A 25738-nucleotide genomic window follows, 5' to 3' on the forward strand; every position below is an offset into this window, starting at 1 on the left:
AAGGCAATTCTTCAGTATAGGTAATTTAGTCCACAGAGAATTTTATTTGTATCTTGTTCCATACATGAGCATTATGAATATCACTTTGGATGCATGCTGTACATCTCAGAAGATGACAAATATAAAATAAAAGAAGGGAAAGGTAACAGTGAATCAATAATAAAAAACAGTCAGAATAATCAAAATTGGAACATAAGCACTAATTAAACTACTGGAAATGATTCTAGACATCAATAAAGATATGATTATCACATATTGTTTGCAGGTGAACAATTAAAAAATATCTGTAAAAAGGGTGCACACTATGAAATACCGGTATCACATACCGTACCTAGCACGTAGTAAGTGTGAATTATCAGCTTGAGTGTAGCTCAACTGATCACGTTACAATCTACTCAGTCAAAAGCTGATACTTAAAATATAAATACATCTTAGCACTTCTGAAATAGCTGTCCTGTTTGAGTCTCTTTTTACAATAAACTTTTTCCTTGCCTAATAAAGTCTAAGCACAACCTACCACAAACTATCCAAAAGTAGAAACTACAGTCAGATGTACAATAACTTAATGTTGCATATTGCCAGTCTTGCCTACAGGAATGCGCTCTTCCAACATTCCTTCTTTCTGAAATTGTATCGTACCAAATCTGAATATTATCCCATGAATTAAAGGGCAGAAGAAAGAGAGAACTAAAGAAGGGAATAAGTTTAATGAAAGAATATGAGAAACACGAGAAAAAGTTAACAGGGTAAAACGAGAACAGATATCCTGACGTTACGCTGTGTTCACAGTATAAAGAATTATTCAGAATAAGCTGTTCAGGTACATAACATAATGCAGTTCACACCTACATGAACTTGTAATTTTTGATTTATGAAGGATAAACATGAAGAGGTTTAAACAATGTTCTACTCTGTAAGTCAGGAATCAGCACACACTATCTCAAAGTAGCTGCTTACCATGAACTCAGCCTATACTATCCTTTCAAATTTTTACTATGTAAATGTTATGCATTTCCACAGGATATAAAGCCCACATAAGGAAAACTACAGCCTGAATCCAAGATCGCTCAGAGCGTGGCATCTGTCCACATTCCCATACCATATAAAGTTATTATCTTTTAAAGAAGAAAACATATTTACTGACAAAGTTCAAAATTTTTTGCATACGTCCTAAAGAAATAGTAACATGACTAAACTAGAGAAATATAGTATGGATCAAAAATAGTATTAATTTCTCCAAAATTCTAACTTAATCTACACAACATCTAATAGTTCAACCATGGTAAAACATAACTGGTACACCAAGCATTCCCTCCCATAACTATCTACTATTTTAAGAACGGAGTCTGAGATTCCTGATCCAGCCAACATTTGTATTTAAATATGTATTTCAGATATATTATGAAGGTGAATACATGAAAAGAGTGTAATTTAATGCATACACATAAATTGCTATCAATATTAGGTTTATACAAGACAGGAAGACCAGTTTCAGTCAAAAATAACTGAACATTGACTCAGATAAAATATGTAGCTCTGAGTTCCTTCTTACTAGACAAAACCAGGCTCAGAGCTGATTGTGAGGTATGCTGAACTCCTGGTATCTCCTAGTGAAATCACTAAGAGGAGTGTTTTTCAGCACTGACAGTGATCAAGCTCTCAGCATCTCACAATAACTATCATAAAGAAATATGCACATTTTTTAGAAAGAATTAGCTAAAAACAGTAAATGCTTCAGATTGTAGCAAAAACTACTTCACCTAAACTTATGTTAATTTCCTTGGATCAAAGACTTTACTTTTTAAAAAGCAGATACCTGCGGTCCATCTCTGGCTTCATAGAAGTCACCCACTCCTATTTTTGCACTGAAGCTGAAATTGTCCCTTGAGATATCCATTATTCCATTTCTGCTGAGATACTGAAAAAATCACATATTTTTCCACTTCAGCTTGTAAATAATTACAACCCAGCTTTGATGTACAGCTAACTGTGAGTGTAATGTTTTGCATATTCTATCAAGGGGATATATAGGAGATCAAATCAGTAATAGGCTGAGATACATTACCCATCAGATCATATATTTTGAAATAAGGATCTTTATTGGAAGAAAAAATGGAATTTTTTTATTGCAAGCATGCTTAGTAGCATTAGAACACAGAAGTTAAGAAAAGGAACATACCTTTACTACTTCAGGATACTGTCTCAACTTCTTTCCACAAGGTGCAAAATACGCTACTTCTCCTTGAAGACGACCACCAAAGTTTCTTATACGGGTTTCTCTTTGCCAGCTAGATTAACATGAAATAGTTGTATATAACAACACTTTTTTTTTTTAAGCAAATAACATAAATCTCAGAATAGGTGTATATAAGTATATTTTTTTCAACAAATAAAGACAATTTCAGAACTTCACATAAAGTGAAAAGGTCACATATCTTAATTTGACAAACTATCAAAAAAATCAAATAGGCAAAATATAAATTATTATTTAGATTGTCAAATTTCTTGTTATACATGAATTTATTTAGATCAAGCTACTTACATATTAGCAGATTTTAGAACTATACTTTAAGGAGTTATTTGGCATCTCTACCGGCTCAGAACAAGCCCGAAGTACTTATTTTCCAGCAGCACAACTGCTAAAAGACAGGTCATGTTCACAAAAAAGTAACTCTGATGAAGAAATGAATACTTGAAATATGCTGGTACTTTTTAAAGAGATCCACAGACACTGAGTTGAAAATCTAAATCCTTGAAATCCTTTTCTTATATTTCAGCCCCAAAAATCTTTAAAACATTTCTTTACCAACCGATTTTTGAAGATACTAATTCCCCTCTGGGAAATAGCAAGTATATATGTAAACCTACCCATATTCTAGAGGAACACGCAGCTCCCGTTCATCGGTTACTCTTCTTCTTTTTGAAATGCCTAAAAAAGAATTTCTAATTAACACCTAAGAGAGTTTAAAAAAAAAAAAGGTAACATGTTCCTAGAATATACCTTTAATACTTATATCCTTGAAAGAAAAGATAAATCATTTTACATTACAGCCATTATATATCTCAACTACCAAGAAACTAGAGTAACTTATTCTCCTTTAGAGATACTTTTTCCACTAGCTTTCCTTTAACCTCTTCTTCTAGAATTGTAAACAGAAGAAAAATCTAATCATGCCATACTGAGCTGCTTGCCTTGGTTAGCTCTCTCAGATGGAGATACGCAGATGTGCTGTAATAATTCCATGAACACCTGTATTTCTATACCAGAACATATTTAATATTTTTCATTACAGAAGATGAAAATGGAAATACCCTTTACTCTAAAAATCCGTATATGACTAGACTCTGTCTTCAAAAGTACTGCATAGACTGCGATCAACTATGACATGCAGAAATTTTTTCAGGATTATTCCAGCTATTCAGAATTCAAACAGCTGTTGATATGTTTGGTGCTATTTAAGAGACTGAATCCAAAAAAAAATGGAAAAAATTATCAAATGTGAGGCTTTAAAGAGTGCTGAAGGTTGGTTCTTTTCACAGGCTTTTTTGAGAGAACAGTAAGCTATCAACTACGTACACAGACTAACTTTTAGGAAGATTTGTCTAGACCTTGTGATAAGAGTGTGACATAACTCTTCCTAAGTGGACATGAGAGAGTATCCTTATCAAACTACATCTTTGAAATTTGCTCCAACCTCTTACAGTTAGAAGGAGTATCGTATGGTCTAATGGCACAGGTTTCCAATGGAGAAGACTGAATGATCTGGAAGCAACTGCTGATTAGAATCCTCGACAGAAAACAGCGTGGAGCTGCCCGTGCCTGAATGCCAAACTGCTTGGACACATATCTGCAGTCTTAAGCTAACATGATCATTACATTACTTCTAACACTCATGGTAGAGGGAGGAACGTTGTTTGTCCAAATACAACTGAACTGAAAAAATGAGTTCTCCAATGCAAACCAGATATAGAGAAGAGACTCTAAACCTCTTCAGCAACAAATTACCTTTAGGTAAGATAAACACAAAAATATTTTAATAGATTTATAGCCATTCTTAGTAGGAAAAAAGTATTACGCCTAAAACAAGGAGACAAAATTAATGTATTGTATCTCTTACCTCAACACACTAACAAAAATCCACTAACAGCCTTTTAGAAGTATCATAAATCATCCCAGATTTCTAAGAAATAAAGTAACTTTGTGCTTTAAGAATTCTGATTATTCCCAATATGTGTAAAATCTTCCACAAACTGTGTAATTCATATGCTTGTTTCTGGGAAAAACATGAGGTAGATCACAATATATTCCTTCAAAATTAATGCGCTTCGTGACATGGCATCTGACACCTATTCCACTGAATCCAAGTACAAAAAAAAATTATGAGTGGATGTCACCATTAAAAAACTACTTACTTGTACGTTAATTAAATATCAAGTTGCTAATTCAAAGCAGTAAATATGAAACTTGATTTGATACTGTACAAACTGAGGAGTGAGACTGACTTTCAAAAACGCAGCCCTTTCTGCAGCAGCTGTAATTACTTCATCATTCAAATTAGTAACCAGATAAAGAATTATAAACACTACAAAGTATCAGGAAACTGCTAAATGTTCCTTCCATGAAACTTTCAAAAATAATTCTGTGGGCATGATCCATACATTCTTATTGAGAATTTCAAAACAAATAATGAATAAAGATATATTTTAACAAAACACAGCCACTAGCTTTGTTGAAGAAGGTGCAGAAACAGAAGGCTGTGTGCAAGCTATGATACATAGAAGTTAGAAGTAAGCAAAAAATTACTAGTTTGGAATAAAATGGTAAATAAAGACCAAACAATAGTTTTAGTGTAATCATCATGAAATCTGGTTAATACATCTTACTTTCTCTCAAATAATTACATGGACTAAGATGTCCTAGACTAAGTGTAATGTTCAGATTCCAGGTATTTGCAATTCTGCTGAATGATTTTAAGGTCTGTTGCAAATACTCACGAAAAAAATCACCTGATATCAGTGCCTAAACTACTTTTTATAAGTAGTTTTGCAACACATGCCACTTAGGTGTATAACTGAATTATATAAAAAGACATTCAGATACCACAGTGTGTACTTGGTGTAAGAGTAGATGGTGCTGTCCCAAGAAAAACTGCAGGCTGGGACTCTGGACATAAAGCAGCTGGTGCAGAGCTTGGGGCCTTTGCTGCTTGGAGATTAAGTGGGGTGGAATGAGCTGCAGGACCAATGGAAGAGCTCTTCATGGAGGAAGCAGTTTTATTCAGTTTCAGTGGAGTTTTTTCTCCCTCAGTGTCTGTATCTGATTCATCTTGATCCTTATCATCCTCATCATCTTCATCTTCAGACCCTTCGGTATCCGATTCAGAATTACTGTCGGACTCTTTAAAAACAATGTAGCAAAAGGCACATTATGACCAGGTTACTAATAGCAAACACTTAAGTTTTAACACTTGTAAAGTCTTTGGTCTTATTAAGTAAGGTGTTTTGAATTCAAAATTTTTAAAACATTTCCTGAGTAGCAATTGAAGGTTATAATGAATTACCTAAACTTTTAAACGACTAAAATAATGACAGCATAAAGTAATCCTCCACTATAATGCACCGCTGTTTGGAACTGAATTCTTTGTTTTTCCCATGAGGAGAAGATCGACAGAAACTGAAGTGTTTTAAGAGGGGGGCAGGAGTGTCGGAACTAGATGATCTTTAAGGTCCCTTCCAACCTGAGCCATTCTATGATTCTGTGAAGAGATTGTTTACTATGGCTACAGCTAAGTAAGACTCCTCTGTGAGCCTGGCAGTGGCTGAGCACTTGCACATGAATGGCACTTCACAGGCTGTGAAATCTAGCATAAAGAGGAAGAAGCAAATGGTGGAACTGGGTGGAGGGAAAGATGTCAGAACTGGAGGTGTCACAATCTGGAAAAAGGAAGAGTTAGAGATAGGGTAAAGGGTAGACAGGATAAGGAATGGAAGACTGGCTATAGTTCTGAAGACAAAAAAAGGATTAGTATAGGGTATGTGGATAAAAGGAGGAGAGAGAATAACAAAGGTGGAGCTGAACACAAGGGACATGGGCTCACAGGGGGAGGGAGTAGCTGGGAATATAATCAAGTCTTCAAAACAGGTCTAGCCTTTCTGAACTGATTCAAAGACTTAAAAAAGCAACCTGAAAGATATCTGTGAACATTGCAGCCTTTACAACTGTCCTGGTACCTTCCTGTAATCTTGCTCACTCACTACCATGCTCCTGAATGAAGCCTAGAAATACGTTTTTCTTGCCAGTCTTGAAAACTTGAAAGCAATTTGCCTTACTTTCTCTCCGGATGGGGAAGCCTGCTCTGCAAATGGGCTCTGCCTAACAGAATAATTAACCGTTAACAGCCTACTGTCTCCAACCCTCTTCTGAGCACACTGCCATCCAAACAGTACATGAACTGTAGGCTGGGTGATTTATCTGGATGTCAGGTCTTCAACAGCCTTTCCAGAAGGCCCTCAGACCCCCTTTACTAGGCAGCTGAGAGTATACCTGTCATGTGATCAAGTATCAGAATACTCAAAACATGGTTTTGGATATAACGTAAGGAAGGACTTGGAGGCATGCGCTACTTTCCGTGGTATCCTGAAGACACTGGGTGGGCCATGCTGCCTCAACGTTTCCTTCATTTTAAAATACAGTGGGCATAATGCATGTTTTCAACACACACAAAAAAAAGTTTCTGTTTTTCCTATTAAAAAGATTAAACCACCTGATTGGCTATCATCAGAATCATCATCTTCATCATCCTCATCTTCATCTTCATCGTCATCATCATCATCATTTGAGTCGTCAGAGTCCTTACTGCTGGGGGCATCTGAGTCTACCCCTCTGAACTGCTCCACCACCAGTTTTGGAGAATGAAGGCGGTGTTGTGTTTTTACTGCATTTACTGCATTATTGCTGACTGCTTTGTCTTTTCCTGAACCAGGTAACACAGGAGAGGTAGACGGCATAACAGGTGTCCGGTTACCAGTTGGTTTTTTCCCACATGCACTCAAGTTCACTGGCAAAGAAAAGGGGGTACTGCTAGAAATGGCTACACTTTCATTGATCTTGGTCTGGGATTTCGGTTTCGTAGTAAGTGCAAGAGGAGCCTCCTGGATGACGCTCTGAATAACTCCATTGGGTTGGTGATTACCTAAAAGTGCATTTGTCAGGAATGGATTAGAATGGTTGTTTTCCAAAGATGTGAGTTTTTGATGAGCTGGTGAACTAGATGTTGGTTTGGAGCTTGACAAAGCTGCAATAACCTTCTTCAGGTTCTTAGATGATTCTTGTTTCTTTAGATGTGCTGCTGGGAATGTCTGTTTATATTGTTCCTAAAGAAATAAGAAGACAGAGGAATAAAATCTGGATTTTCTTTTTTTTTTTTTTTTTTTTTTTCAGCCAGATGAACTCTATTAAATCTTTAAAATGTGCTTTCAGAAAAGCTATTTTTAGTAGGTCAAAAGTAGGTGCTAGTGACAACAGAAGAGATGAGTAGCTACAAGTTAAGTCTTTAAATCCTGGGATTTTCAGTGTAAATCAAGTAAGAAAAGATGAACTGAACACAAAACAAAGCTGATCTAAATAATGCAGGGAAGATTGCTGCATTGCTCTGGACAACAGTTTTCATGAAGAAATTAAGCATGATCTTAAAAAAAAAAGAAAAATAGATTACCTTTATGTACCTACATAAAGATAAACACACTTTTTACTCATTTCAGTATACTAAATTTCATTACTGAATTTAAACTATCTTTAGTAATTTGTCTATTTTAAAGCACACAGTAAATACAAACATACTAATGGCTATAAAACTAGAAAAAAACAAGAGGACTCTTGGCACAGAAATGTTTTATCCAGAAAATCATCAGAAAAATGTTATTACTCAAAAGCACTGTGATACGCTAAGCTTTAATCTCTGAAAAACCAGTACTTTATATTTCTTCAGATAAAACTTAAAATGACATAGTAGTCATTAGTGCTTCAGAAATACATATAAAGCTCTTGTCTCAAGACTATTCCAAGGATAAAGAAAATTCATCTTCCTTGATTAAAAAAGAAGAATTAATATGGTGCATCTAAAATCAATTTTTAAATATTAAGTCAAATACAATACATTCTTGAAGTCACTACCATTTAAAACTGAATATCAAACAAAACCCTATAAAAATATTTACATAGTGCTTGTTTCCAGTAAAAAAACAAAGAAATCAAAACACTAAACGGATAATGGACCACCTCCCAAAGACTCTCAACCTAAATTTGACAACAGAAGCCTCTTCCGATGGCAAAGACACGTGTTGTCATAATTATAATTTATTTACAACTTCTAGTTAAATGATTAGCTTATTTAAATGTTAAGAAGCAACTGGGAATTGAAAGAAGTAGTGTTTCTTTTCCAGACTAGGAATAAAAATTGTGTTAGAACTTCAAAATCCTTAAATGGTGAGCTAGCTGTGAATCAGACTTTATTCTACTTTTCAGCTACACTACTTATAATCAGGTATTTAAAAAAAAAAAAAAAGAAACATCTTCATAAACATATTTATACATATATATATATATATATATATCCAGCTTCAACATTTTTAAAATGTTACATTTTTCTCTTCCAATCTCCATTACAAATAAACAGACCAGAAATTATGAAAAGTCATCACAAGTCAACAAAAACAATTCTGCCTTAATCAACAATAAAAAAAGTACATAATCTACAACGAGTAAGTTACAGTACTGTTAAGTTAGATATGTGTAAACATATTGTAGAACCCTGAAAGGAAAAAGGAAGTAAAAATTTTATTGCAAAGGCCATACTGAGTGTTAATAGCTACCAATCCATGAACACCCCCTGTCTAAGAGGAAAAAAAAAAAGTAAATTGACATTTTTGAGGATTCCAGCTCTCTGGTTTTAAAACACGATTTTAAAAGGTAGCTTTAATTACTTTGACTTAAAAATAACCAACTTGAAACAAAGAATAGTCTTGCTTATATGACTAGATATTGAAAGTATTAAACTAGCATTTTGATTAAAACTATGAGAAGCAAAGCTAAAACGTCCAAGCCCATAAGATTTCTCAGGAGTATTTTTCTCATTTTGGTGTTGATTTTAGTTGCTCAAATTTCTTTAAGAGGTGCACAAAAAGTCCTTTCCTTTCTTTGTCAGCATCTAAACAGAGTAGTTTATAACCTTCATAAACCACCACACTGAAGCCCTTCCAAATGCAGTTACATTTTTAGTTATCCTTTGTGTCCAAGTACTACAGGGCTTATTGTATTTACAATAGTATGATACCAAAGTTACTAGGTGACCTTCAAAGAAAAGGTTCAAATTTAACAACAAACTGCAGACCACTTTAAATTATATTTTAACATTATATTGAAAGTTTGATAACACACTATTAAGTCTTGATAACAACTTGTTAAGCAGACAGTACAGGTTACAAATAGTTAGAAGAACAGTGTTTTTTCACTCACTCGTTTTGATCGTATATCGCTGGTCAAAGGGATAGAGTCTTCAGAGGTATTCTTATTCCCTGCTTTGAGTAGATCAGAGGACGGAACTAGGAGTTTTAAATAGGTTTCCTTTTTGGCTTGATGTACCAAAGACAAAGGTTTGACATTGGGAACCAATCCTGTAGACTGTATTACGCTAGTGTGTTTGTTCACAGATTCCTCCTTTGCCTGAGAGCTTTGGAAAATAAATGGAAGCTGCTGTGACAAAACCTGAGGCTGCTTCTGCTGGGACTGGAACGATGAGTGAGTCTGGGAATCAGACACGAGAGGTATCTGCTGGTGTGTTCTTTTTTCTTGGGACTTTTCAAGTGTTTTTTGTCCATCAGTTTTCATATCTGTTACACCACTATGCATTAGCACCTGCAAAACATACATTTATGACTGTTCATATTACATCAGTTAAAGATGCTGAAAAAAAATTACATCATCCATCCTCGAAGAATAATTATACTCTTCTTTGCTGAAGATGAAAAATAAATTTTAAAAAATCTTGTTACATATTTAGGCTTTTTTTCTTTCCAAGATAGCTTCAGCATATGAATACAATGCTAATAGTAGAGAAAGAGTACTAAGACGTGATCATTTTAAAATGTATTGTCAACTGTAAACCTAACAGGATTCCTAGTAGATTCAAATCTTTCTCTTCTATTGGTTATCAGGAAAAGTAACTATCCTACTAGGAAAAAGGCAACTGCCCTGCCAAAATGCAATATTTAGGCAAAGGTATACTTCCAATACACTATAAATGCACAGCACATCATTTCTTGGTGTTCAGTGTGGGGCTTTTTTTTTTTTTTGTTTTTGAATTTATTTCCCACCTGACAATAAAACAATCTACCACTTGTTACCCTCTAGCCCCTCAGGAACAAGAAAAAGATACCAAAAAAAGGGAAAGTGAAAAAAAAAAACCACAAAACAAAACAAAACAAAAAAACAGAAAACCCGTAAACCAAACCAAACCCAGCATTCCTAATATTTGTAAATGTTAAATAATTATTCTATGGTACAAACATTGTATCTTTTTTTTACCAACAGCTTTCAGTGACAAAACTGCAAACATCAGAGTGAGATGTCATACCTTGTTCTTGGGTTTGTGATGTGCTTCATTTTCAGAATCAGATTCATCATCTTCACTTTCTTCAGCACTCTGGTCCTCCTCCTCCTCTTCTTCATCCTCCTCTAGATCATCAGAGTCGCTACTACTTATGCCTTCACTTGATGTGTCTGAAGAAGAGCCTGAATCACTGTCGCTATTACTGGAGCTTTCCACTGCTTTTTTTCTGGGCTTCTAACAGGAAGATGAATGCTCTATTAATGGTTCAGCTTTAATCTGTTGAATCACCTTCTAGTATGCATAATCTTCAAAACAAAAAACACTAAGACTTTGGAGTAAAGGGGCCTGCAATCCTCGAACACAACTAAGGTAGCCTTAGCAAGAAACTAAGAAGCATTTCACAAGGTGATGAAAACTACACAGGTCACAAGGTCCTGCCAAAACGTTTTTTGGGGCACACTGGCAGGACTGTAGCTGGCAACCTACATTTCAAAGCAAGAAATCGAATTAGAGCCTAGAAAACTGGTCTGGAATTCAGGTCTAGAAAACATCCACAGAATATATTGCTTCCAAAAATTCAAAAACCTAAAGATTTTTGGCAAAAATAACACACAAAGAATAACATGTATTAATTTCACCAATATATTTAAGAAGCATATTCATTTAAACTACATTATTTGTAATTTCACAGTATGTGTTATTCAGCGGTATAAGTTTTTGGCGACTGAATACAATCAAATTGCTTCTGGGAATTGCTTCTAGAAAAAGGACCAAAACCTGCTGAAATACTCTGACAATGTCATATTTAAATTCTTCTTGGAAAGAATCAATTTGCTGACCAGAGCAGGAAAGCGAATGAAGAAACAGAAGAATGGAGAAGCAACGTCGGAAAAAAACAAACTAACCTCTGAGATGTTTACACTGTAAGACCAGATTTGAAAATGCAAGATATGGGGAAAATTAGCTTTTTAAAGAAGCTAATTAAAAGAAATACATTTTATAAACGTATGTGAAGGAGCTTCATTGAGACTTGAGTGTTATAATGGTAGATATGTGAGAGAGACATTAAAGTATGTATTACTGCATCAGGGTGCATTTAAAGTAGAGCTGGCAGAAAGATGCTGGAAGGTAGAGAATCACATGAAACAAAATTACAGATATTAACATTCTGCTTCTGCTGCCTATGTAGCATCTGAACAGGGCACATGAAGTCACTAACAGAAATTGTAAAAACAGTCAAAAGGAAGATAGATGGACAGAAAAAATGGTGCATAGAGGTTAAAAAAAGATGCAGTAATTCAATACAAATGGGAACATCAGAGAAACTGCTTTAAAAATAAATGGTTTGTTAAGAAAAAAATAAACCTCTTGGCACAGTTAATGCCAAAAAAATAGTTACCTATTTTGTTCATGGTTTGTGTATAATAAATCAAGGTACTAAAAAGAAAGCAATGTTATGTCAATAATCTTTGTCTTGTTAAGAAGGAATTCAATTATATTAGTAGAAGAACATAAACTTCTTTTAAGTGGGACTGAATTTACATCGCGAAACATCCATGCAATGTAGAAGCTCTAAGTGGATTGAGTCTCAGTTACTTGTCAATTGGCTGGTATCTGTATGTTCTTTTAAACTACATTTTCTTTATTGATTCTTATGATGAACACAGTAAAACTTCTCTAAACATGCCTTATGCATAACACCACATGCATTGGTTTGTTGTTGAGATATCTTAAAAATTTAAGTATATTTATTTGGATTTACTGTTTCACTGCTCAATTCAGAAAAGTGTCAGCTGGTATTTCACGTAAGGGACTGTGATCTGAATGTATGCAGACAAAAAAGCAGTTCTAAAAAACTGTACCTGTCTACAGTAGGTCCTAAATGTTTTGTTGCTGACCTCCTTGACATCATATTTAAGTATCTTTCTGTTTAATATTTTTCACAGATGCAGAGTATTTTTTCATGAAGGTCATTAAATAAAGAACAAATCATGATCTGAAGTAATAAAAGTAACAATGCATCCTGGAGCTACATAAATAGGATCCTATCCTAGTTTTTGCCCTTCATCCCCCGCAGAGAGAGATCTGGGGGTTATGGTTGATACCAAGCTGAATATGAGCCAGCAGTGTGTCCTGGCAGCCAGGAGGGCCAACCGTATTTGGGGTGCATCAAGCACAGCATTGCTAGTCGGTCAAGGGAAGTTACTGTCCCGCTCTACTCTGCGTTGGTGCGGCCTCACCTCGAGTACTGTGTGCAGTTCTGGACACCACAGTACGAAAAGGCCCACACACCACCAGCACAGATTAGAGTGGGAGACTAGCAAGAGACATAAAGTCACTTGCTAGTGACTTTATGGTCACGTTCAGCGTGGGCAAAGCCACAGACTGTGAAACAACCCACTACCCAGACAGAAGGCGGTCTGATCTAACCCAAAGAAAATGGGTTTTCTCTGACGAGTGCACATACGTTTTATGAACTACCTTAAGCCTTGAAGTAATTTGCAACTTTAGGGAACAAGAGAACCAGTATACATTAGGATGAAACTTAAGACATATTATCCCAGAAAACTGACATGCTGACAACCCCGAAAGAAAATTACAACTACAGACAAGATCAAAGAAATCAGAGGAACATTAAAAATTAAAACCCTGAAGAAGCCTTAAAGAAAAGAACACACAAAAGTATAAGGAACTAAAAGTCTTTCAAAATAAGCTACACAATAAAATCTCCTATAGAGAGTAGAAAATAGAAAAAAGAGGTAAATGATGTTACACCTTCACATTTAAGAGCAAAACATCTCTCTACAGAAATGGCAGCACAAAATATTGTCTTTCTACGGACTACTTTTCCCCTGCTTTAGAGACTCAGTTCCACCTGTGGATTCTTACTTGTGGGAAAGGAATTCGCAGGTGGCTTTGCGCTGTTTCACACGTCCCTGAATTAGAGATAATGAGGAAACAAGCGGTAGAAACAAAAACTTGAGCAAGGTCAAGATAAAGTAAATTGGCTACAGTGTTAAAGATGAGCTTTGGGCAGTGGCCAATTGCTGGCTGGCTCGAGGCGCGTGTCTGAGGGTCTCTAATCAACTGTATGACAGATTCGTGCTCATGGACAGCGCATGGGGCTACGGGGAAGTATATGTAGTAGTGAAAAATGGCAATAAACGTCTCCTGTTCAAGAGCCATCAGGAGTCCGTGTCTTTCATCCCTTCACTTTCTAACATACTGAAACAAAAAAAAAAATTAAATCAAATCTTCTGATCCACTTCTCTTCTATAGCATTCTGTATGTTTTGATTGGAAAGTTTGTTCAAATAACTCCATTGACAAACACCAACCACATCTAAGTGTTTCACAGAAAAGGAAGAAAATTCATACTTACAGACAAAAGATAATACAAAGGAGAAGAAAATAATGCTGACAAACATCCTGACTGAAATTTGAGGAAAAAAAAAAAAAAAGGTGAAACTTTCAATGATACTCATGTTAACAAGTAACTAACTTAACCAGCTCAGTTTTCTGAATAGGGCAAACAGCCAAACAGAGAACAGTTTTCTTATTTATTTACTTACAATATAACCTTTTGAGAAATTATTTGGAGGTATTAAGAGAGAATTTTATCCAGCATTCTGCCTAACTGCAGTATCAGTCAGACATGTCATTTACATATACAGATATATCCACAGACATTATCTGGAAAAAAGCTTTACTTCCGAACTGTAGAAATAAAGCTTACATTTTGCACAGATATCCACAATGAAAGAATTTCAAAAAGGAAAGAGATATGTCTAATATTTAAGAGAGGAAAAGGTCAAATTCCTCTATCTTAATACCTTCAAAAGTTGCTGATGGTTTAAAAAATGAGTAAGGTATGAGGGAAAATGTTCTTTAGTATGTCAATCATTTCCCTAATTTTAGTATATTAAAAGCTCTATCACTAAACAAATACAATTAATAATATTAGCGCTATTTTTAACAGCTTTTTTTTTTTTAAATGTAGATACATGCAAACACCAGTCCATTGAAAATGCCAAAACCTAAGAACACCCAGATCTTGTAGCTGAACATAATGCAGCAAGAGAAAGGAAGCAACAGGGTCAACTTTCTCACCCAAAAAAAAAAATAATCAAGATTTATTTTAATCTAGAATTCCTTAGTTTCTAATGCAACAGCAGTTGCTTTCCCAAGTAAAAACACGGGAAATGGGACAGTAAGTAATTTAGTAATTTTGGTTTCAAGAGGAGCAAAGAACTTTAAGAACGTGTAGTTTAACTCTATGAAACTACTCATGTCTTCAATATCAGATGGCTGCACAAGCTCTTTGCTGAATCACAGTCAATTATATTACTTTGTTCTTCTGATTTACACTACATGAAAATATAATTCTATATATTTATATGTTGTAGCTTGATTATAATATTCTACAGAATCATAGAAAAAGGGACCTCAAAGATCATCTAGTTCCAACCCCCCTGCCAGAAGAAGGCATGCCACACACAAGATGAGGTTGCTCAGGGCCTCATCCAACCTGGCCTTGAACACCTCCAGGGATGAGGCATCCACAACCTCTCTGGGCAACCTGTTCCAGTGCCTCACCACCACCCTCTAAGTGAAGAATTTCCTCCTAACCTCTAATCTAAATCTCCACTCTTTTAGTTTAAAACCATTCCCCCTCGTCCTGTCGTTATCTGATTGAGCAAAGAGTAGCCCTCCATCTTTTTTGTAAGTCCCCTTTAAGTACTGAAAGGTCTCAATGAAGTCACACCGGAGCCTTCATTTCTTTAGGCTGAACAGCCCCAGATCTCTCAGCCTTTCTTCGAAGGAGAAGTGCTCCAGCCCCTTGATCATCTTTGTAGCCCTCCTCTGGACTTGCTCTAACAGATCATACTCCAGGTGGGGCCTCACAAGGGCAGAGCAGAGTGGGACAATCACCTCCCCTGACCTGCTGGTCACACCTCTTTTGATGCAGCCCAGGATGCAGTTGGCCTTCTGGGCTGCACATGCACACTGCTCGCTTATGTCAAGCCTTTTGTCCACCAATGCTAATATATAATGTCAATATATATCGTGATTATATATATATATATATATATATATATATATATATATATAATTAACATAAATTATATATCATTAATATATATTTTATAGTATGTTTGTTCTTGAATATTTGTGTTTAAAATATACTTGGATTTTATAATTGCATAAATGAAAATGTTAAAAAGTATAGATGTTATCTAATGAAGTTAGTGCTAATAGTTCATAAACATGTACAAAGTTTAAAACTAAAAAAAAACAAAAAACAAGCAACAAAACATTTTGTATTGACATAAAACACTTAAAAAGGCAACTGTTTGCACAAATCTGAACACTTACCATCTCAATTTTTTCAGTTGAATCTTAAGTTGTTTATGCATATTTACCTTATCTTTGATTTTGTCAGCTCTGGTGTCCAAAAGCTGAGCTTTGCTTTGTTCCTGGTTGTATTTGCGACCCCCTGCTCCTGAGGTTATAGTTTTCACTTGTCCTGCAGATGCTGCAATGCTAGTGGATAGTACAGATGTGCTGATACCACATACTGCAGTGGTACTGTTCCCATTCAGTGATCCATTTATACCTTAAATGACAGATTTTACAAAGTGACACTTAAAAAAAACAAACACTAAAATAGCATGCCCTTTCTTTGTGATGCCCCAGTCACACTAACCTAGCTTCAATAAACCCTTAACATGACACTAGACTACTCACAGTTAACTCCTATCATAATCTCAGTTTTGCCATCTAAGAATCACTTTGAATTGCTCATGGACTTACTTGAACAAACACATGCAGACCACCCATCACCTGAAGGGCAAACAAATCTAATGCTGTAAGGTTAAAAAAAAAAAATAAAAGATCTGAAATCCAAGCTATCCTAGAGTTTAATCAGGGACAGAGAAACAAGATTCTCCAAAAAAAAGGTACAAAAACACATACAATCCAGTAAGTATCTCACAGAACAATCTGCTTCAGATTTTGAAATATCGGAACTCCAAAGAAAACCACAATAAGCCAAAGAAGTGTTTTCTAAGAAAATACCCCTATAACCACGTGAACTTGTTGCTCTGCAATCCCACAACTATTATCAGATTGATTTTGAAACACCTATCAGGTCCTAAAAGCTACTAAAACTATAACAAAAAAGCTGCTTGTGCCTCAAACAAATGCATGTTGTATCTTCAAAAGACATTAAGTACCACTACATAAAATACTAGCTTGAATTGTAAAAAAAATGTTCTGATGTTAACGGGCTGGTTTTACAGAGATCATAGCCCTATCCCTCTTCCTCCATATCTTCCTGCACACAACTACCTTGCTATCTGCTTTTTATATGCAGAACTGTATTCAGTATGGAAGTACAGGCTCACAAATAAACCCATAAACATCAAAAGAAAAAAAAAATCTTCCCCAGTATTCAGTCCCAGATAAATTCTCAAAGGTAGAAGGGTAAAAAATAGTATTAGCAAGGGCATTTTTGTTATTGAAAACCCATACTTGTATGTTACACACTTTGCTGACAGAATAACTTCACAGAGAACTTTTAAGGAATGGGAAGAACAATACGAATTAGAGCTCAAATTCCACACCTTTCTGCACATGCACGAGTTTAATACATTCATTCACTGTACAGCTTTAGCCATTACCTTTTTCTGTACTGCCCCGACTATTTTTTCCTGTAGCTCTTGAGTGGAATGGAGTAGAATCGTGATTTTGGGCAGGTGGTGCAAACAATGGTGGAATTCCCAAGAGCGGTGGGAAGAAAGCTGCCCCAGAACGAGAGTGTGTATCTGCTGTCCGCCACCATTCTGCACCACAAAGCAAATGAAAAACAAAGTTCAGCTTTTCCAATGATATACTTAAGTATTTCTGTAAGAATGTTCCAGTACATAGTTTAGAACAGATTTACTAAATTGTGATGAAGAGTAAAAAGAAAATAGAACACTTAAGAAAACACCAAACATGTTAAATCACATGAATTTCCTGTGGCAATTCTGGCTGTAAATCATTTAAGTCACTCTGATAAAGATTTTGATTCAGTGTTGCTTATATGCATTCTGATAACAAATACATAACAGAAAGGTACACGAGAGTGATCACAACAACATGAAAATGCTAGTCTTATAAAGAGAATAACATTCACAGGCTGTTACTGAATATTCATTATCACCTCACTAACCTTCCTAAATCAGAACTATGAAAAAAAACCAGAACAGATTTAAAGTCACCACTGCAATCTCAGTCCTTGAATGCTCTGGGGTCTCAAAAAAAACCCCAACAACAACAACAGCAAACACACCACACAAAACCACAACCATAGATCTGAAACAGTTCCCCAAGAAATTACTTATTTAATCTCAAAAATTCTAGGTACTCTACTGGAGCTTTATAGTCACTCTTAAAGGTTATACCCTTCGATTTGAAAACAGCCAACTGTTCGTTTTTTCTCTGATGTCCCTATTTATTTTTTCACCAGTAGCAATGAGGCCACTTTGTGACATGCTGCTCATAAAATAAATTCATCTTGTTGAGTGAGAAATATTTAAAAATAAAAATTCAATGCTCTAATGTTTTGGTGTTTCTGTTGTTTAAAATTTTTATCTTAAATCATTACTTACTTTTGTTTTCCAGCAAAATGAACTTTTAAGTGAGTTGCTACAGACCCTACAACTTTTTTTAAGTTCCTTAATACCGCAACAACTATTTAGAATACTTATCTAGCCCTTTTTGCAGGTTTCTGAAATTCCACAAGACCAAACTGACTATAGCCATTCCGTGTAAAAAAAATAATCAGCCATTTAAGAGGTAAGTATCTCCTGCGTGGCTCTTGACACAGAAACATGGGTTCCTGTGCTTTAAATTGGAGCCCAAAAGGAGTGTACAGATTTGCTTAAAGGAATTTTTTTTATATGTCAGAGTCTTATTTTATAGTAATTGCTGCAATAGCTAAAACAACATTTTGTAATAAACAACAGAATATTGGTTAACAATAAAACAAAACGCAAGCATAATTAAATAACTGCCTGTCCAAATCTTTCTGAAGGAAAGAAAAAATCACTACAGAAGCAGCTTTGCATAATTTCTGCATAAACAGCTGAGAAGGCACAAAAGTATTGAGTTCTGTACACCATGAGGATGACAACTGTCAAAAGTATAGAAATTGTTAATTTATGCATAGACGTTACAAATTTGATTAAAAGACTTGCACCACATAGTGGAGCAAGATTTAGTCCAATGCGTTAAGACGTTTATTTTATTGTAATATAAAAAAAGAGCACCAAGAAAGTAAAGAAAGTGAGCAATACCTATAGAAGTGTAAGGATGTTACACACAGTAATTAAGACCCTTATGAATACATAAAATGAAGAACATTTTCTGTAGTATTTTAGTATTAGTATTTAGTAACTTAGTATTCATTTTTTTGTATTTGTAAGTATTCAGCACCAGTATTTTGTGAATATATAAAATGCTATTAAACTTTAACCTGACAGTATCAATGGACACTGAAATTTTCTAATCACTAAAAAATAAATGAATAAATAAATATGGCTACAACACCAGCAATGAAAACAGAAGACTGGGCACCCTAGATCAACAACTCCAAAACTTTATTCATAGTCATGATAAGCAGGCTATAACTGGTCTGCAGAAAACTTAGCACTGCTCCATTACCTTAAATTTGGAAACTGAAGATTGTGAACTGAGTGGTCACACAAACTTACAGAATCATTGCCCTAGAACATGCTAACCAAGAATCAAAAATTAATGGACACTGGAATATATATATATATGTATATACGTGTACATATATATATAATATATATATGTACACACACACACACAATAGTGCATGCAGACCAACTGCTACCAAATTCAGTTAACAGTCTACAGCAAGGTTATAACAGCTACGTACAACTAGACTGCCTGACGTAACTACCTATATTAGCTGTTTATTGTATTAAAATCTATGGAAAAGACTGCCTTTCAATGAGATGGCAAACCAAAATCCTATGATTCTTTTTTATCCCCTACACCGATTTAACCAGATATATAAATTTGAAAAAAGCATGACTTGAGTCTCTCAATTGTCAACTGAAACTCTTAAAAACATCACAGAAAGACAGATAATTGTTTAGGGTCATATGCAGAGAGAGCTTTTATTCCTACTTCAGAAAAAAAAAAATACAATTTACTCAGTGGAAAAAGCTCTTGCAAAATGGAATGAAGTCACAGGGAAGCTACGGGTATTTACCACCCCTTAGGAAAAAAAAAAATTAAAGAATGAGTGTCTGTTACTTTACTGCACTAACACAGGATAGCTGGTACAATTGAACAGACTTTTAATGTAAGAAAAAAATAATTAAAAAAATCTCACAATGAAAACGTTACAAATGTATCAGTACTGTATCAGCTTTTTGAAGCTAATTTACCACTCCTTCAGAGGCTTTTGGCTTTTTCAGGTTATACACATAGTATCTCATGTCACATTTGTAACCGAAGAAGAAGTCTGTGGCTTACATGAAAATAAATTTTAAAATACTAGCAGAACTCTTTGCTGTATTTGCTTTAGGCTTTTGCCAGTCCCTGACCTCACACTTCTCCAAATTCTACTGAAGGGGGAGATTGGGAGGGACCACAGGAACAGCAGAGGTCTCTCTAGGAACCTCACTTCCTGGTAGGAATTTCTCTCCTTGAAGCTACAGAAAAGTAATTTAAGAAAGCATCTTGACTTACTATGTACTTTGGAGAATGTTCTACAGAACCTATATACATTGAAAGCTTGGTTCTCAGACATACGATTTAAAAAGTATACAATACTTTTACAGAGGAAAAATATCCCTTTATCCAAGGAATAATCCGTAATACAGCACCCTCCCTGAGCTACAGCATCCCAAGAGCAGAACATTCACGCTGAGGCAGGATGGCATACAAGTTAAGACCACATATTTCAGCAGGATCAGTCCAGGCAGGCACACTTCCACACCAATGCTTCTGGCCTTAAACCACCCTGTTTTCAAAAGTTAAACTCAACTCCCTATCAAAGCACAATACCAATGTAAACTGGGGGTGCGGAGAAGAAAACATTGACAGAGCTCACAAAAAGAAGTCAAATTCAATTTCCTTTTTCAGGTTTGGATACAACTTCTGCCATTAAGTGTAACAGACAAAAAGCATGTTTACAGAGGAAAACAAGTCTATCTTGTTATTGGCTGAGTACTTTCAAATATTGTCATTATGCAATCAACGCAACAGGTAATGATCAAGGATGCTGCATTGTGATGGAAAGAAAAAAAAGATCACACTACTTGGATTCAAATGGTTCTTAGAAGACCATTGTGAGAACATCCTTCCTGAGAAACTCAGCCAATATACAACAACGTATTTTCTTCTTCTCATCAGTGTTGCCTAGGACTTAAATAAAGCCCACAGTCTGAAGTCTTCTACAAAGTTTGCTTAGTGGATGAGGACAGTTAGCCTTCTTCTCTAGTTTGATATTCTTTGCAACAATGTTTACCTGGAAAAGGTGCTAGCTGGGGATGTGCTGCTAAGACTGTGGGTGTACCAAGTATTCCCAAGCCACCAAACTCTGAATACCCTGAGCTGGCTGTATGCAGGCCAAAGACTGGGTGGCTGACCACTGGCAAGGCACTCGACACAGTGGACAGGTTACACGGCTGTTCCCCAGCTGTTCTGAATATATATCCTGAGGGGAAAAAACAACACTTGAAATTGCACTATCAAAACAGATGCAACATCATGTGAAGTCCAACCTCAATCATTAGAATTTTTTTTTTAATTTTAAAAGCTATCGTTAAATTTCACGTATTGTATCTTCTAGCACTGTTGTTCTATTTCTCCACACAAAGTATCTGAAAACTTTCGCATCTCTAATAAAAGGTCTGTAAGTAAAAATGAAAAAGTGGCATTGTATTTGCCACAGCAAATTCTGTTAGCAGTGGGAAAGAGTCTGTTCCTTTAACATAACAGGGTTAGAAATGGAGGGAGATCATTTTATTAGCAGAACTATACGATGTACCTATCCTTAATAGACATGAAATCTGCTTCAGGGGCCTACAGTATACAAGCTAATAATGAAGTACACAAAATAACAGATGCATTGTGCACATTTTAGAAATTATAAAATTCAATTCAAAAATCCTAATAACTCTAGTCATTTTTGAGGTTTAAAATGAAATCTATGTAAGCCAACTTTAAAAAAACAATTTACAGAAACTTTACTTATCACGAGAAAATTATCCATTCTAATGTGCTTTTAGATACAGTTTCTACCTGTATCAAGCATGAAAAATAGAATTTCTAGGGAAGCCATTTGCTTTGCCTTGTAGAAGTTGTGAAACTGCTTTTATACTGTATGAGCATTACATTTCACATTTTTAGCTACAGTTGTAGATTACTTGCATTGAATTAAACATAGCTCAATTTCCGAAGAGGATGCAAAAAATTAGTTTTAAATGGCAAATGTACATTTTCTCCTAATTCTTTTCCCACAGAAGTGAATTCTAATCTGACACTATTTATTCTTTCAACTCCATTTATAACACTTAGAATACTAACTTGCAATCACACGATCAAACAGGAAACATTTGTCTGACTTCTACCAGAAGTTATGCTGTCTGATTTTACCAGTCTGTTTAAAATTACAAGCTTCCATGTATGTGCCCTCCATTTTGGCAAGACTATTCTTTTCTTGACTGCCTACTGAAAGTCTTAAAGCTCTGCCTTAAAGCAAAATACCCTTTTCAGAAAACTGCTTTTTGTAGGATATATTTCACCTAATTTGATTTCAATAACATTGTATGAAAAGTCTATAAAGAGCGACATTTTTAAACAACTTTTTAAGTGGCGTACTCAAGTGTTTTATCCTGGCATCTATCCTGTTTAACTTTATCAATGACCTGGAAGAACGAACTGGGTGCTTTCTCATTAGGTTTGGGGAAGGCACCAAACTGGGTGGGACAAATCAACCCACTTGAAGACAGGGCTGTCATTCAGGGGGACCTGGATACATTGGCAGAATGGACTGGCAAGAACCATACAAAACTCAGTAAGGACAAAAGCAAAGTCTTGCACATAGGAAGGAACAATTCCTTGGAATAATACAGGCTGCAAACTAACTGGTTGGGAAGTAGCTCTACAGAAAGACCCAATGGGTTTTGCTAGACACCAAGCTGAAAATCAGCCAGCAGCATGTTGGACTACAGGAACAGAGCATGAGAAGTTAATACCCCTCAACTCAGTGCTCTACAGACTTAATTTAAAATACTGCATAATGTATTAGATCACCAATACATCAAAAACATCAACCTTAGAGCTGACCTTTCTTTGGTTTAGAGGACAGACTAGATGACCTGCTGAAGTCCCTTCCAAGCTGAATTTTAAAGTGATCTATGTCTACAGATATGCATATACTGTACATAGTTCCAAATAAACAAGTAGCAACTGCTAGAAGCACTCTAGCTATGGAGTCTGAAGTTCCAGTAAGGCCCATTTACTGTACTTCTCTGCAGGATTTTAATTAGCCTATCGAATCACCAACAGAGTGCTATCACTTGCTACAGCCTAAGCAGCTTGAACTTCTCTTTGTTTTACTATGTGAATAAGATTACCTCCAATATACATAAAAAGGGTCTCAATGTAAGGACCTTAAACGTCCAATGACATAGTAAGATCGAGTGCACCCTCAGCAAATTTGCAGATGACACCAAGCTGAGCGGTGCGGTTCATACAATAGAAGGAAGGGATGCCATCCAAAGGGACCCGGACAAACTTGATAAGTGGACCCATGTGAACCTAATGAGGTTCAACAAGTCCGATTCAGGGTGCTGTACATGGGCCAGGGCAACCCCAGACGTGAGTACAGACTAGAAGAACTCCCTGAGAGCAGCCCTGCAGAGAAGGCCTTGGGGGTCCTGGGGGACAAAAAGCTCGACACGAGCCAGCAGTGCGCGCCTGCAGCCCAGAGACCAACTGTGTCCTGAGCTGCATCACCAGAGCGGTGGGCAGCAGGGGAGGGAGGGGATTGTGCCCCTCTGCTCTGCCCTCGTGAGGCCCCAGCTGGAGTCCTGCATCCAGCTCTGGGGACCCAGCACCAGAAGGGTGTGGGGCTGTTAGAGCAGGTCCAGAGGAGGCCACAAAGATGCTCGGAGGGCTGGAGCACTTCTCCTTCGAAGAAAGGCTGAGAGAGCTGGGGCTGTTCGGCCTAAAGAAATGAAGGCTTCAGGGTGACCTCACTGCAAAGGGGGACTTACAAAAAAGATGGAGAGCTACTCTTTGATCAATCAGATAACGACAGGACGAGGGGGAATGGTTTTAAACAAAAAGAGGGGAGATTTAGATTAGAGGTTAGGAGGAAATTCTTCACTCACAGGGTGGTGAGGCACTGGAACAGGTTGCCCAGAGAGGTTGTGGATACCCCATCCCTGGAGGTGTTCAAGGCCAGGTTGGATGAGGCCCTGAGCAACGCGATCTAGTGTGTGGCATGCCTTCTTCTGGCAGGGGGGTTGGAACTAGATGATCTTTGAGGTCCCTACCAATCCAAGACATTCTGTTCTATGATTAAAAATTTACCCATTTGCCCTAGCAGCAAAATAGCACAAAGTTTCCAGAAAGCACATTTCTTGAAGAGGGGCAGACAATAACCTCTACTCCCTAGGCACTGTTCACTGGGGGAGGGCAGCGTGTGTTATTATTTTGCTCCTAGATAACATGTGACAGTATAGGGAGTACGTTCCAAGACTTGTTTTTTACATGGTGACTGTAACACGTTTTTTGAAAAGATCATTTCAGAAATTTTTGTACTTTTCCTTCAGACCTCCCGCCAGAAGCCCTGGAATTTTCCTTTGTGCCACCAGGTCCTACCACCATCTTTATTTTAAAACTTCTAAAGCAGGTTCTGATCCAAGTCAATACCCTCTAGTAACCAGTTTTAGAACACAACTGTTCAGTTGGAATGAATCTATAAAGATTGAGTCCAATTGCCTGACCACTTCAGGGCTAACCAAAACTTACAGCATATTGTGAGGGAATTAACCAAATGCCTCTTGAACATGGACAGGCATAGAGCACCAATCGCCATGCTAGGAAGTCTGTTCCAGTGTGTAATTACACTCATGGTAAAGAAATTTTATCTAATTTTAATAGCCCGTTTCACAAAGAAACAAATTCATTCTAGAAAACCCGTTCTACCATCATGCCAATGTGATAAACTTGTAAATTTCAAAATGTAAACAATGAGCACATGCCATCAGCTTGTGAAGTTCATCATCCTTATCACACATAAAAAATTAGATGGCTTTATACTATACTATACACAAAAAAGCATTACAGGTATGGCCTTAAAAAAAATACAGCACTGCGTGCTACCGAAGCCAACATCTGATGTGTCCAGAAAACAGAGGCCATCAATGTCTAAATATGCATTCAGAAATACAGAAGAAATAAAACAATTGTTTGCTTGTAACAATAAACCAGATTGTAATGACACTTCTCTATTTCATAGAACATCAGTCTGTCCAGCAATGAATTCTAGTTTTTTTTTCCTTCAAGTTACTAACCTACTATAGACACATTCTGCATCCTGAAGTTTAACATTGAATTGCACTCCTTAACATTCGTGACTTTCTTCAAAATAGGTTAAATTTTTTTGATCACAGTTTTTGAAATTTTACTAGCCACTACAAAGATAAATGATTGAAAGCACTACTCCAAAGGGCAATATCCATTTCAACAATGCTGGTCTCTTAGTAACAAGGAATGATAACTGTGAATGCCTTTGTTAATATAAATGAACTTCACGGTACAATATATTGAGGTATTCAAACCTCAAAAAGGTATAAACACTTAACTAATGCCTAAAAATATAAAGCATCAATGCATCAACCAGTAGAAATAAAAAAAATAATTTGGTATTTCTAACCATGCCAAGGGCACTCCAACTTATACCACAAATCTAGAGAACTACTTAGAGTGACAGAAATTAATTTGTTTTCACCTTGTGTTGTTTATTAATCATTACAGTGCTATCAAAGTTTGTCTTCTACATGCTTTCCAACACCAAACTCTAGATCCTCCAAG

The 25738-nt window shown here is 36.2% G+C and overlaps 1 protein-coding gene across 1 annotated transcript in view; it reads right to left on the minus strand.

Annotated features, from left to right (window-relative positions):
* BAZ2B (bromodomain adjacent to zinc finger domain 2B) overlaps positions 1 to 25738 on the minus strand; it is a 144135-nt gene that overhangs the window by 42926 nt on the left and 75471 nt on the right. The window contains exons 3-11 of the mRNA XM_040562594.1: positions 17290 to 17451; positions 16030 to 16223; positions 10632 to 10841; positions 9515 to 9913; positions 6765 to 7374; positions 5102 to 5398; positions 2869 to 2929; positions 2180 to 2288; positions 1817 to 1918 (exon numbers count right to left, since the gene is read on the minus strand). Of these exons, the coding sequence (XP_040418528.1) occupies positions 1817 to 1918; positions 2180 to 2288; positions 2869 to 2929; positions 5102 to 5398; positions 6765 to 7374; positions 9515 to 9913; positions 10632 to 10841; positions 16030 to 16223; positions 17290 to 17451 (2144 nt within the window). The remainder of the gene's footprint in view (positions 1 to 1816; positions 1919 to 2179; positions 2289 to 2868; positions 2930 to 5101; positions 5399 to 6764; positions 7375 to 9514; positions 9914 to 10631; positions 10842 to 16029; positions 16224 to 17289; positions 17452 to 25738) is intronic.

Source organism: Cygnus olor, chromosome 6 (genome assembly GCF_009769625.2).
Source record: "Cygnus olor isolate bCygOlo1 chromosome 6, bCygOlo1.pri.v2, whole genome shotgun sequence".
Classification (NCBI taxonomy): domain Eukaryota; kingdom Metazoa; phylum Chordata; class Aves; order Anseriformes; family Anatidae; genus Cygnus; species Cygnus olor.